This window comes from Strix uralensis, chromosome 10 (genome assembly GCF_047716275.1).
Source record: "Strix uralensis isolate ZFMK-TIS-50842 chromosome 10, bStrUra1, whole genome shotgun sequence".
Classification (NCBI taxonomy): Eukaryota; Metazoa; Chordata; class Aves; order Strigiformes; family Strigidae; genus Strix; species Strix uralensis.
This window is the reverse complement of record NC_133981.1, coordinates 3,925,362-3,940,289: the sequence shown is the minus strand read 5'-3', so window position 1 is coordinate 3,940,289 and position 14,928 is coordinate 3,925,362. Positions and strand designations below refer to the sequence as shown.

The following is a 14,928-nucleotide window of genomic DNA, read 5'->3' as shown; positions in this document are numbered from 1 at the left end:
CTATTCTCAGTATGTTGTCCATTGGTTTCTAAAGTGAATTAAGAAAAAAATTTTCATTATTTCAAATAAAAATACTGCAAGAAGTATGAGAAATAAGGTAGTGATGAAGAGTAAGGTCATTTTTAATGTAAGCCCTTTAGCCAAATACACATTTCAAAACATTTTCAGAAACATGAAATTCTTAAAAGGAAATCATACCTGATACTCTTCTGTTGTATCGATTAACAACTGGAGCTGCAAAATAAACAAACCAAAATTACAAATGCTATTTATTATTACAAACACAAAGTCATCATCTTGAATAACCGTGATATATTTTCACTACACAAATTCCATACAAATCTTTTTAAAAAAACCAAAGCTTCAATATAATGCTTTCACCCACCTACTTGCCAGTCAATAAGTGTTTATTCAAAGTTAAAGTTTTATATTCCAAAAGGCCATCACATGCTAAGATGGAGGGTAAGCAGTTTGGGTTTTTTTTTTACCCAATTCTGAAAAAAATATACCTCTACAGGGGTTACCCAATCTTAACTTATCATCAATTCCCAGCCCACTTTACTTAGCATTATTACAAAACATTCAAGCACTTTAAGTTAGCTATACCTACTTAACACAGATCAAGAGCTGATAGAACTTAGTAGCTAAACCATTCTATATCCTACACAACACAAGCCACGTAACTGTTCAGAGAGTGCTCCCGTGCTAACTCCAGTCATCTATCCTTGACCAAGGCGATCTTCCATCAGGGCACACATTTAAATTGAAAAATTCTGAGATGGAGGATCCATTGTTCCATTGCTGCTTTGTTCATGCTGTTAGATATACAAGGTATTTAAACTTTATCTCTAATTTGGGATTAAATTCCTGACTTTCACTATTCACATACATTTTGACATTAAGCGAAGCTTACTAAACAGTATTCTTTCCCCCCTTCATTGTATCCAAATTACTGTCTTTGTGAGTTGCTTCAGTCTCAACACAAAAAACAATTAAGCTGCAAAACAAAACCAAAACACTACGCTCCCCTTCACCACTAACAACCCAAGTAATTGTATTCCGAACACTTCATGCTTTCCCATTCCTCTTCCCTTCAACTGATAATTGTATTTTTTGTGACACAACCAGTGACCTTTCTATCCCATTCTTTAGATGTTTAAGAATTAGATGAGCCTTTACACCACTAAGCATGTGCAGAGACAGATTTATTAAGCACATGCTACCAAAATCTTAACGATCCCATAATTTCTCAGAAGTTAGAAATCTGTCTCAGCACCACCAGAATATGAAGAACGATGCAATCTTAGCAAATACATAAGAACTCATCTTCTTTTGTGCATTTACAACCACCCTGTGTCTATATTAAAACATGTAACTGAGAATAATACCAGAAAAACAAGCTCAAAATTATTATTGTGTATTCTTTTGTAATGATAAAGGAAGTGAGAAGAAAGAAGAGGTTGGGGGGAAAAATAATCAGGCTGACTCCATAGAGTTTTCAGCCAAATCTATCAACAAGACGATAATGCTCAGCTTAACAAGAAGCTAAGGATTCAAAGCAAGATTATTTTGAATTTTATAATTTAGATCAAGACCTAAGCTTCTATAACATGACATAATCCTTATAAAAATAACCTTGACACACTGTTTCATACATCAAGCCTGAATAGGTTCAAAACCACTGAATGGTGAACCTGAGAATTCAAGAAACTTTATTTTCAAACTTTTAACCAATTTTTGACAGCAGCAACCCTTCCTGCATATAGGGGCAGCATATATTTCACTTGTCAAAGGACACCACAGATGCAAGAAGTTTGTATCACCTTAAGTGGAGACAAGCATTTGGAACAGATATCCATTCTGATTTATTAAACAAACTCATGCAACTCCCTGAACTGAAAGTGTTCATACATTTTGCCTTGTTCTTAACTCTTCCACCAGGGGCCTGCCCTGTGGCCACCAGTGGTGACAGAATAGTGCTCTAGACATTAATTTGCCCTGCAACAATACATTCATTCTTATCTCTAGTTTATTAAGCTAGTTTAACTGAGTAACTACTCAAAGTTGGCAAGTAAATTTGGACCTTAAGAAACAAGGAAACTCACTACTACTTATCTAGAGACACAGACAAATGCCTACCAGTTCCAAGATACTGAAGAACAAGAGGACCAAAATCAATTATTTCAGTGCCTGCTACAAAGAGATTTATTACAAGAGAAATACTGTATTCAAAACATAATTTGCTAAGTTTGGAGTAAAAGCACCTCATCTAGGTCATAACAGTTTCAATTAAATGTTTAACTAATCTCATATATGGATTCAAATACTTTTAATCAACACTGTTATTAAGTAAATACATTATTTCAGGCACTGGTCTTGCACATGCAGACTTGCTTCTCCACCTTTTGACTACTACACCCATTTCTTACTCATGTTTAAGAATAATTTAACATCTTTGAACAGAATTGATATACTACAGAAAACTGACACACTTTGGGTACCATAGAAAAAAAATCCACTTTTCAAAGACTATGGCTTCTTTTAGAATCTTGATTATTTTATCCCATAGCAGGGTTCAGTGTCATCAAAACATCATCAAGTTTTCCACAGTATTAAAAACAAGAAAAAAAAACATAACCTTTTAAGGACAGTTAAGAGAGCACTATTATTCTGCCTCCACAAAGCTTTTAAGATTAAAATGATAGTTTGCTTTTCTTACACCAGTGACAGTTTTAACATGTATAAAATTTCAGGTTCACTTTATATGTTGTCAGAAGATGACTATTTTTATGCTAAAGAGATAAAATCTGACATTTCCTACTACAGAAGAGTAGCATTTTCTTTTGTTCCGTCTTACCAATGAAAAGCTCTCTTTGTTTATGACTATTTTCAGTATTGCAGAGACAGTATAGCCACTCCTATGGCATCCTTGTGTTTTGTCACTAGAAGTACATGGAGACAAGCCTGGCATCAAGGACTGCTGAGAGAACAACTCCTGAAGGTCCCACATACACCCAGATAAGTCTGTGGACAGATTCCAAAAAATTAGGGGCGGAAAGGAATAATACATTTACAGTTAACCCAGCCTGTTTCCTAGACTGAACACTGATGGGCGTCTAATTTAAAGCACTAATGATAGACTAACAGCAACCTCTTACACCAGCACAGACATTAGAGCACACCTCTGCCTACGCTGTAACGAGAACACAGTGAATCCAGCACACCAACCTGGTACCACTCAGTAGAGCTGGTATCTTCAACAAAAAAAATTGCTGCTCTGAAACAGGAATTCATTCTTCTTTTTTGCACCTACATTTAGAATTTCCCTCCTGCACACTAATGAGACATGTCTCAGGTCAGTTATACATCAATTGCAGAAACTATAATGAGATTAAAAGATTTTGCTGTGAGATGATTGCATTGCAAACTCTCCATTATGTCAAAACCTCAGGTGCAGCAATATGCAAGTTCAAAATGTCTCATACCTTTGGCACAGTCCCTGCTTTTACTTGGCTCATGAGAGCCAAGAGTCAGTAATTGGGTAAACACAACAAAAACTGAGGTAAATTAAACCATTGTACCAGGAGAGACCAAAACAGTCCAATTTCCTCCCTGGCAGCCAAAGGCAAATGACACCAGCAGTGGAAAGGCAGATCAAGTTGTACATTCCACAGTTTTGCCAGAAGTGACTCAGAACTGCAATCCTACTCCACTGTTCAAGAAAAATCAGAAATGTCTGCTGAACATATGCATATTTTCCATACTGTCCTGAGGCACAGACTGAGTTAAGCACTAAATAGGAACACTTAACAGGGGCTGTTTCACACTGAAAAAAAAATTACAAGTTTCTGGCTGTAGGATTAGTTTTTATTTACACTTGCAATTTCTAGAACCAGTCAGTTTTCTAGTTTAAATCAAATACTTATTTAATAAGTAGTTATCAACTTTATGTGAGTACCACTTAACCTCACTCGTCATTCTCCTTTTCCTGCACTGGGGAAAAAGGAAAAAAACAACAGCAAAAAAAACAAACAAAAAAAAAACCCACAACAAAACCAAAATAGTGGGTGTTCATTTATACATATATGAATGCCACATACATATCATAAACAATCAATGAAGAAACAATACTGTAAAGGTGCTCAGCTTCCCAATTTCAAAAACATTTTATACTACCTTTAATCATCTAACTTCGCAAAAATTAGTCATGTACAGATTTGCCTAATAAGACTGCACAGCCTTTCTTCCTCAAAGTAGAGGTATGTCATCCCATTTAATAAAAAATATTTGAACCACGTGCATAAATAAATCAGTACTATACATTCCATTAATTAAATTCACAAATGTACCTTATATCAAACATCAAACAGCACAACTGCCATGCAGCTACAGTACCAGCTGTTAGTGGCTCCATTCAATTTGGTTTCCTCACTTGAAAAATTGGGGATATAAATTTCAGAAACAGAGACTGGTATATGGTAATGATGGAAATCACTGACCTCAAACACAGATTCTATTATTATTTTTTAAATACTTTCCAAAAGTGAAAAAACAGGAATTTCTCCAACATTCTTCAGGTTGCTTTCGTATCCAGATTTTCTTTGAAATACCTAATGCTGGATTTTGGCTCATCCTGCTTAACTTACAAGAGTTCAGACTATGGTTACAGGCAGATGTTAAAAACTCAGCCCCATAGGTGAAAAAGTATATAAAAGAAAACAGACACAGATATTAACTTTTTTTACTCCTGCTTTCAAAACCAAACCAACAATTAAAAGTATTTAAGCCAAACAAGTGACAGTGAAATCATTCTCCAACTTTACAAATCGTATCTAAAAGAATGTTCTTCCTACAGTGCGTGACATCCCTTCTTTGTCAGACTACTAGAAGTGACTGGTAAAAAACACCAGCAAGCTTTTTAAAAGTTACACTACTACCATAATAGTGTAAGTTAGTTCTTTATACTACTCATAAGCATTGTACAGTTACAGAAGATGCTAAAGCTTGAAATGAACAGAAAAATTACAACAATCATTCTCCCAGCTATTGGTATCCTCTTCTTACATGTATTAAGAACATTAAACTCTTACAGACATGATAAATGAAAGTCAAAAGATCAGTTCAGGGTCACAGGAAAAAAAACTCAGGGAGAAACAACGAACTGGCATTCCAGGCACAACATTAGAGTACTAGATGTTACCACTCTGTACTGGAAACTTTTTCTCTCCCTTGACAAGCATTTTGCTTTTTACTAGGACCTGTGAGTGAGGTAAAAAAATCCCCACATGCTGATTGTTTCTGATACTGGATACAATTTATAGCAGTAGACTAAGTTAAGCTATTGTGCACACAAAAATTTAATACAGGTCTTTTGTGTAAAACTCTAATCAACTCAATTTTTTGAAGGTTTCCTGATGACATATGGAGCAAAGTTTATAGTAGGTTGCATAAATTCAGTGGTACTGTACTCAGAATTCAATGCACACAGGCATAAAATACCAGCTGTATTAAAACAAATTAGCAGAAATCAGTGATTTCCAGACTACATTCCCACCGAATCATGGCACAAAATCATCCTATGTGAACACACAAAAAGAGAAACAGAATGTAAACTGTTCTTATTTAACAAGTCAATTAAGATTATCCAAACATGTGAGCTCACACTATAAACCACTAAAGCTGAAATACCAGAAGCAGAGTGGAGTATAAATCTGAGGTGTGACTGTCTCTATGGAATGCTGTATCAAGTTACGATAAGGAAGTGCTAGACTACAGCTGTCAAACTGTTTTTCTACACACCAAGATGTTAATGGACTTATATGAATATGAACCATCACAACTGTGAGAAAATGTAAAGATTCAAGTATCAACTTTTTAGGATTTCTAGTAATTAAAAAGTAATGCTATAGCAGAAACAAGACTTTCATCATCAGATATGCAAGCATACTTTAATAAACACAAAAATGAGCTTTTTTTCAACAAGTAAAATAATGGGGTTCCCTGTGACTATTACTAACATAAGTCACATATCCATGACTTCCTTCAGGATGTCCCTGCTGGACAGTGGCAAATTCCACTTATCTCCTTCCACATCTCTGCCTGATACGGTGGGAAGCATGAGTGGAGCTACAAACTACTACAATCTTTTCAGAGGCAGTTCTGGAACCTAACAGTCCACCTGTCAGTGTTCCTTTCAGAAAAGCAAAACAGACAGAAATGGACAAGAGTGTTACAGGTACAAGTATTTTTTTTCCTTCTACTCCCCCTACCCCAGAAGAAGATGGAAATTCAGAATCTAGTTAGAGACAGGCAGGAGACATTCTGATGGTGTCAGCTGAAGCATGCCAGATATCTGGAGGAAGACAAAAGATCAGGGAACACTAGGGAGAAAGTGAGGATGAACAGAGGGAGCATGGAACATAAAAAAAAAAGTCAGAAAAAACAGAAACCATGGTCCAGGATTGTCTGTGTACACACACACACACTCTCTTTACTTTTCTGTAAGAGAGTTTTACATCTATTAAGTTTGAAAACAATAACAAAAAATACTTTAATATTAAACACTGTTTTCCTCTCTGCTGCAGGAGAAGTAATAGAGGCACAGATACCTTTTCATTCCCAGTATTGAAAAATAGCTCTCATCAGTAGCAAGAGATAATACAAAAACAAAAGTAGCAATGCATCCTGGTCTCCAATTTAACAGATCTTTTTATTTGGATTTTAAAATTACTGACACAACATGGGAAAACATTGTCTGAAAGGCTCATCTTAAAGGAGTCCCTGATCCTTGCTTTCAGAGTATTTTAGAACCCCTCTGACAGAATGTAATAACTACTTTTGAAGGAATAAGTTGAGTCAACAAGCAAGGCGTCTACGTCAGTTAAAAAAAGATGTTTTACAAAGTTATTAAAGCTGTTGTGCTATTTTGGGCTGGCTCTTTTCTGTTTTTTAAAGACAGAAGAAAAAATAATATGCACTTTGGAATGGACAGACTTTAAACAGCTGATAAATTCAAGAAAGATAGATCTTTACTTGACTGAAAAAAATTTGGATGAACCTCTGGTTATAATAGCACTTCTTGACTAAGAGGTTAAGAGTTTTGTTTGTTTGTTTTTAAATTAAAGACACTTTAGAAAAAACGTATCACACTTTCACTATTCTCATTCCACAACTGAATTTGAACAGTCATGCATGGTACTATTTTAATTATGTTTCTCAGCAGATATTAATTCAACACAAAAAAGGACCACAACCCTGTTTTGCAATGAACCCTGCTCTTCGAATTCAGGAGTTAACACAGCCTGACTGAGGCCTAGGCACAGGAGAATGAATACCTATCAAGCAGCACTCAGTATTATGACACTGCAATGGCATGACCCACACAGCCCGCTCCTATTTCCTGCTGACATGTCTCAGAGATCTAGCCAAACACAGCACTTTTTTTTGGCATTGATCTTTTATGAGAGTAATCTATATTATGAAGATCAAAGAGATAGCAATAAGGTATGCACTTGCTTTACAGACATTAAATTAGACAAATTCCCAGTGCTAAGGTACAATCTCTGCTGAAAGACACATTTCACAGTGATTAAAGATATAAGTGTATGCTGATACATCAACAGAGACTGTCAGGGACTGAAATGAAATACTTGGGAATTTTTTCAAGCATTAGAAAAAATTATACACTGCACAGAAAAGGAAGGATGCTGCAAAGAACTAGGAGAGTTAAGCAACCGATACATCTTCAAAGTACTGTCAGAAGAGGCAAGACACTGGAGGGTACAGCAGAGCAAGACACAGTAAATGAAGGAGGGAAATTTGCTTGAGCTTTAGGAGCAAGCTTAGAGGATGGCGTTTCAGAGATACGGAAGCAAAGGAGACACAATAGTAGCATCACAAAAGTTTTTAGAGCAAGAATGACATTAGGCTTACAAACCCAATATCAAGTAGAAAAAAGTAAAGTAAAATAAAAAGTAAGGATCCTGAACACATTTGGAAGTGACTTTCATAGGGATTCTCTGACAGTGAAAAAGCCAGAAAGGGTCAAAGATGAACATGAGACTACACAGCAACAGAAACATCACATCAAGCAGAAACAACTGCAAGTTTCCTTAAAATAAGTGCTTCATACAGGAAAAAATAGTTGCATCTTATCTAGGGAACCATGAGGCACTTCCCAATCAGTCAGAAACATAAGCAACTCACCCTCATGTCTAGGTGCAGTGGCAAAAGGAGGACAGCCTCTTCCCTGATTCTTCCTTTCTATCTTACCAGTCCAGCTTTCAAACTTCACTTCTATTTACCAGACTCCTGTCCCACCAGAAATCACAGATATATTGGGGGGGATTAATAATACTTCAGGGTATTTAAGATCTTTGAAATGTAATGAAGACAAATTTTGTCTGAAATCTTTTTGATAGAAACTTCAGAAGTGCTGTTTAAAGCAATGTTTGACCCTGACAAGTACAGTTCTTTTAAAGCAACACTTTCACATTTCAACTGATTTTTTGACTACGGCTTTGATTTCTAAGACACTGAGAAGACTTAACTTCACATCTTCATATCTTTTAAAACATCAAACCATAAAGACTTTTGGCCGGATTTTTATCCTTTGATTGGTTATAAGGTACAGAGTCATTGCTCTATGTTACACTTAAACCTTTTTTGGGTTATTTGGAAAGCTGAGTTTCAACAAACATACTGGGAAATCCCGGAGATAATTTCTAAATGAGTCACAAAAAATGTCATTTAACTATGTCTAGTAAGCTACTCCATTTTTATTATTTTCAAGTGTACCTCTTGCATAAATCTCTTTCCACAGATTAATGAACTGTATACAAGTGAATGCAATGTGAATAAAGCTAAAACAAACAAAACCCACATAAACCTGAGACAAAGTTTTATACATTTCACTATTATTAAATTTGCATTCTAACACAGCAGTCACTGCAAAGTATAAGGTACCTAAGTCAGGACCCCAAAGAGCACAGTTGCAGTTACTCCTCCTAACCTGCCACTGAAATCAGTCAAGATGACTTGTTTTTCCATTTCAGAAGTCTAATTAAAAGTCCCACTATTATCCTGAACAACTGAATGCATTAAACATTATTACAAAAACTTTAATGAGAGCAACAACACACCAAAGGCCTCTCATGACAGGTAAGTCGGATTCACCAGGCAATTTCTACACTCCTTCCTAAGGGAAACAGCCCCCACACCTGTGGTCTGGAACATCATCAAAACCAGCTTGAGTGAGGTCCAGACACAGCTCTTCCTCACTCTGACAGTACCCGGTGACCGTCTCCCAGACCTCATGGGCAATTCTGCTCTCAGTCTCACTGTGGTCTATATTTTATAAACACACTTACCAAATGAGTATTATCCTCAGGAATAGCACACAGCCAACTTCCCTGAAAGTATGCATATATCACTTAAGTACTCTTGCTGAAGTCAGGAACCTCTTCTTTACAGCTAGGCCGGTAACTTTGAGAAAAATATTAGCCAGGCAATATAACTACAATAGCCAAACAGAATCCAAAATGTAGATCTGGGGGAAAATCTTGATTGAAGTTAATATGGATGAAGTGGAAAACGCTATCCCTGGCTTTAGTGTTTACACAGCCTCAGGTATAAGGTATTGTAAAATTAAGTATGAAAAAGGTGGGAGACAAGGATGTCACAGCTATGGAAATAACACTAGCAAGTTCAGCAGTGTACTGGATTTACATATTTTGCACCTCCTGTCACGTCACTGCCTTTTCTACAACCTCTTCCTCCTGTACACAACTGCTCACTCCCTTCTTACAGACCTGCATTCTGCCTGAGAGGGTAAGATGACTGCAGTAGCAAAGAGGGAAGTTACAATTCCCACTCACATAAAAACCCTTCTACTTTCTGTTTCAATACCACACTTATCCTGTTCTTTCTAAGATTTTAATATATTCCTACTATGAAGGCTTTACTCCATAACTCAAGGACTGCTATAGAAGTATTGTAAATACTTATGTTATCCACACACTTTCACAGCTGGGTTGCTGCTGGTTTCTGACGCTAACTTTGGGTTTGCAACACGTTACATTGCAGTGCACCACTGATGTTCTTGTCACTCTCTTCATATCCCAGTTTTACACTATCCCTCCTATCCAGGATGAACTTTTCCTAATACACCTCACATTACATCTTCAAATCCCAATTAAATACACACACCTATACATAATTTTGCACAGCCTTTCTCAATAAACAACTCCTCACATAACTCATGGACATCCTACATTTCAACTACTGTCTATTGCCTCATATCTGTCCTTTAGGCAGAGGTATATTTTAAGGCACAGCAAATGTTGCATGCATTTCTAATATTTTTCTAGGTACATCTGGCATTTAAGACAACTTCAGTAAAGCATAATGCCATATTTTTATTTGGATCCATGACGAAGAGTTGGTTTTCTTCTATATGTAAAAAAAGATGATGACGATACACAGATATTCTTGTGGTTTAGCAATGAAAAACAAAGAAAAAAATTTTGACTGCCTCTCAGCTTCCACCAGAAAACCAACCTTAATTTTACATTCACTGCATTGTATTTTAAAAGAGATTCCATCTGCTCTGTCTGTAGTACACATTAATATTCAGAAGACATCTGCAGTGTGCAGACCAAGCTTTTAATTGGAATCATGTCACAGCTACCGTCACACAACACTGAATGTAAATGTTGGCTATCTGCACTTGGCAGCTGCTTGGCAGGCTTATTATAAAGTCCTACTGAGACTGATAGTGTCTTCAAATAATGCGGTATCAGGACATAAAAAGTATCTTGAAAAATCAAATATTTACTATTATGAAACAGTTTTACAATGCCATCCATACCCAATATAGTTTACTAGCACCTTAAACTACTTATAAGCAAAATATTGTTTATATTCAGCCATAATTTTCAAAGAGAGCCAACAAACTGATACAAGTGAACACTCACATCTTTCATTATGATAGATATTTAAGCAAATCTAACCTGTGTACAAAAAAGGACAAAGAAAACTGAACTTTAGTGCAACTGAAATTGTGTAGTGAAGCTCAAAGCATTTATAAAAAACGAAAACTCAAGCATTGCTAAGCATGTAGGAGCACCTGAATAAAAGAATTCAATTAACAGGTGTGATCAGTGATTTAAGACACTTCCCTACGTCAGAGTAATTATTCTAGAATGAACAAAATAGCTAACTTTTTTAAAGAAAAAAACAACACTGAGTGAATAGTATCATTATTTGCTTCAAATCCTTGCCAAACCATGGTAACATAAAATTATATTTTCACAATCATCTATGTATTGTCAGCTTCTACTCTTCTGTAAAGGGGGCAGTGATCAGCAATCTATATACAGAGAAGTGTGTGCGTGTGTGTATACATACATACAAACTGAAGTTATCTGTCCAATACAAACAACTACTTGTTACACCGCCAAACTGATCTTATACAGGTTGCAAGTTATTTAAATCATAACAGTAGGTAAAAGCAACATAGGAACTTGAAGAACAGCAACACATGCTTTTCATGAGATACACATTTTCTTGGGGAATTTGGCTTCCACTATCTTTGCCACAGTATCATAACAAACACTTTTTCATAAATCTAACAAAACTTCAAGACCACAGCTTGTTAAGATATAGATATGTTGCCACAAAAATAATTACAGAAGTAGAGGCAACATCAGAACAGAAAGTCATCGTGATCCAACCGCTCTAACTCTAGTGCCCTTCTTTGACAGAATAATTAGCTTAACAGATACTGCTTAGCTTCAGTACAGCTTCCAACACGCAGAAGGGGAAAACACAATTGTTTGTGCTCAGGGCAGACATACATGGTCAGCCTCAAGCCTGCACTTGCACATCCACCACCATTTTAGAACACATTATGGTGGAAGTGCAACAAAGGAAAAAAAACAGAGAACAGAGCAAGGTTTCAGTCCCAAACGTGAGCACACAACGAGCCGATCGATGACCACTGACTGTAGCAGAACTTCCAATCTATTTCAGTGCAAAGGAAAAAAGGGCTGGTCTTAGCTTTTTCATCAGTGATATACAGCTGGTCTGCTCAAGTGTGCACTAGAACAGAAAGGATGAATAAACGTGGGCAGTTACGGATGAGATGCAGTATAAGAAGCTTTTCCTTTTGCCTCTTAGCTATTTACAGTCTCAGATAAAACAGATTGGAGTCACTCGCACAGTCAGGTACTATATCTCATGTGACAGACAGTAAGAAACAACTATAACTGAAGTAGCTCTACAGAAGCGAGCAATTTAGAAGAAAAATATGGAAGAGAAGATTTGAAGCTCAGCAGAAACAACCAGCAACACTGACAGGGCATGGTGTTTCACACACCCAGCACGGGTGTTACACAGCTATACTTGCCAGGTCAACCTGAGCTCACGATTGTATAATTAAAGGTACCTAGGTGGGATTTAAAAATAGCATCCTACTGCTAAAACAGGAGGCACATAAAAGCCCATAGTTCTTTGGTTGGGTCACTTCTAATTTCATTACCAATTCCTACTGTCATTACTGATTTGAATGATGAAACATAGTGTGTTTTTACATGAGACAAAGCTGGAATGGGTTGTGCTGTCATCTGATTTGATCTGTATAAAAGAGCAAGTGGAATTTCAATTAGAAACACCAGCATCAAGCGTCACTTCAAGCTGATTCAGAGCCTAATCTCACACATCCACACTTACATCGGGGCATAAGTACACTTGTATATGCTAGGCAAGACACACTAGTTTCACAGTATCCTGGGCTGCATTAGGAGCAGCCTTGCCAGGTCGAGGGAAGTGGTCCTTCCCTTCTCCTCTGCCCTGTTAAGGTCACACCTGGACAAGTACTGTGTCCAGTTCCAGGCTCCCTAGTACAAGAGGGACATGGACATGCTCAAGAGAGTCCAGCAAAGGACCACGAAGATGAAGAAGGGACTGGAACATCTTTTGTATGAGGACAGGCTGAAAGAGGTGAGACTGTTAGGCTACAGAAGATAAGACTCAAGGGAGCTCTTAAAAGACTTGAAGGGAGGGTGCAAAGAGGATGGAGCCAGGCTCTTTTCAGTGGTGCCCAGTGACAGGACAAGAGCCAATGGGCACAAACTGAAACACAGAAGGGTCCACCTGAACATGATGAAACACCTTTTTATTGTGAGGGTGACCAAACACTGGCACAGGTTGCCCAGAGAGGTTCTGGCGTCTCCATCCTTTGGGATACTTAAAAGCCATTTGGACATGATCCTGGGCAACCACTCTAAGCAGCCCTGCTTAACCAGGGGGGTTGGACAAGATGACTTCCTGAGGTCCCTTCCAACCTCAACCACTCTGTGATTCCATAAAGATAATCTAACAGCTCATTAAAACTCATACTCTGCCTCTAGTTTAAGTTCTAGTGGCAAGAAGGTAAATAGAAGTAACCTTCATTTATAGATAGATGCTCTGGTTTCAGACATACTTTTTCCAGGTAGGTAACTATAAATTTTAACAGAGCTACTGTATAGGTTTTGGGCTGTTGGGGTTTAATTTGTTTGGCTGTTTTTTTAAAGGGGGAAGGGGAGAAAGGGGGGAAGAGGCTGAGAAATAGCCTCAGCTTCTACAATTTCTTACCAGGGGCACATTCTCCATATTTGCAAACTGAGCACTTTCTTGGGCATTTTAAAAAGTTTTCAGTGATGACCCTACTGCAATATATTAAACAAGTTCTTATTCTATTACTGCCACGTAAAAGCCAACAAGCATCCAGACCCTGGACAAACTTCAACACATGTATCAGCCTTCTTAGCCAGTGTCACAAAAGGCATCCTATTATCAGTTTATCATCCATGATAACATCTGCATCCTTCCCCTCCTCACTGTTTTTGAGGATTTAGCACTCCATCCTGCGTACATAATCATCACTGAAGACTCACTCTTGCCTGAACAGTTTGTGAATAACCTTTCTCAAACCAGTACTTCTCAAAATATCAACAATTTAAAGAGCTGGTTCAATTCTTCTTGAAGTCTGACTTCGACAGGTTTTTTAATTAGGTGCTTAAAAAAAGATCAAAGATGTGTTGTTGATTTGTGAAATTAAAAAAGTGTATTCAAAGAACGAGCGTCCCCATATGTGATATGTTAAAAAAAAATAGTTGAAGAAAAAATTGTATCATGCATTATATCACATTTTTTAATAACCAAAGCCAGAAAACCTTGGTCAGTTGTTTATTAAAAGTTCTAGATATACTTATAACTGAAGTTATTGGTTTTCCAGTTTAAAAAAAAGGGCAAAACAAAAACACACACACAAAACACCCCCCACCAACCCACAACCTGTATCCTATATACAGATTTATCTACAGTAGTGATAGAAGAGGTGCACAGGATTTACAGGATTTTATCCTGTAGTGGTAGCTTCAGAATCACTGTGCTGGACACCACGTTTTCTGCCTTGCTTCCCCTCATCTCCAGGGTGGAGGATCCTCTGTAGAAGCACAACTGACTACAATTCACCTTAATTTTCTTTGGTGCTTTACTAGGGAGACAACAAAATATCAATCACACCCAGCCCTTCCACACCACCAGAGCAGGTAGCACAGCCTCAGCTCTGAGGAGGATGACAGCCAGCAGACTGAGGGGTGGCACAAAGTGATGAGATAGAAGGTACAGAAGCATATCGTGGATTCTACGGAAGTAGAACATCTGTAACATCTCTGGCAATTCTATGATCCTACATGAATACAACTTGAAGTACTACTTCATTACCAGTACAGTTATATTCATCAATAATTCACAAGTGGATCTTGTTCCATTCAGATATAATTTGGTAACAGTTTATTCGAGTAAATAACATATAAATAAATTTGAGTAGATTCTAAATATATATGTTTTAAAATTTTAAAAAATTAAAACTTCTAATCTCGG

The 14,928-nt window shown here is 37.1% G+C and overlaps 1 protein-coding gene across 1 annotated transcript in view; it reads right to left on the bottom strand.

Annotated features, from left to right (window-relative positions):
• PRKAR2A (protein kinase cAMP-dependent type II regulatory subunit alpha) overlaps window positions 1-14,928 on the bottom strand; it is a 68,387-nt gene that overhangs the window by 42,780 nt on the left and 10,679 nt on the right. Inside the window, exon 2 of the mRNA XM_074878990.1 lies at window positions 199-234. Within this exon, the coding sequence (XP_074735091.1) occupies window positions 199-234 (36 nt within the window). The remainder of the gene's footprint in view (window positions 1-198; window positions 235-14,928) is intronic.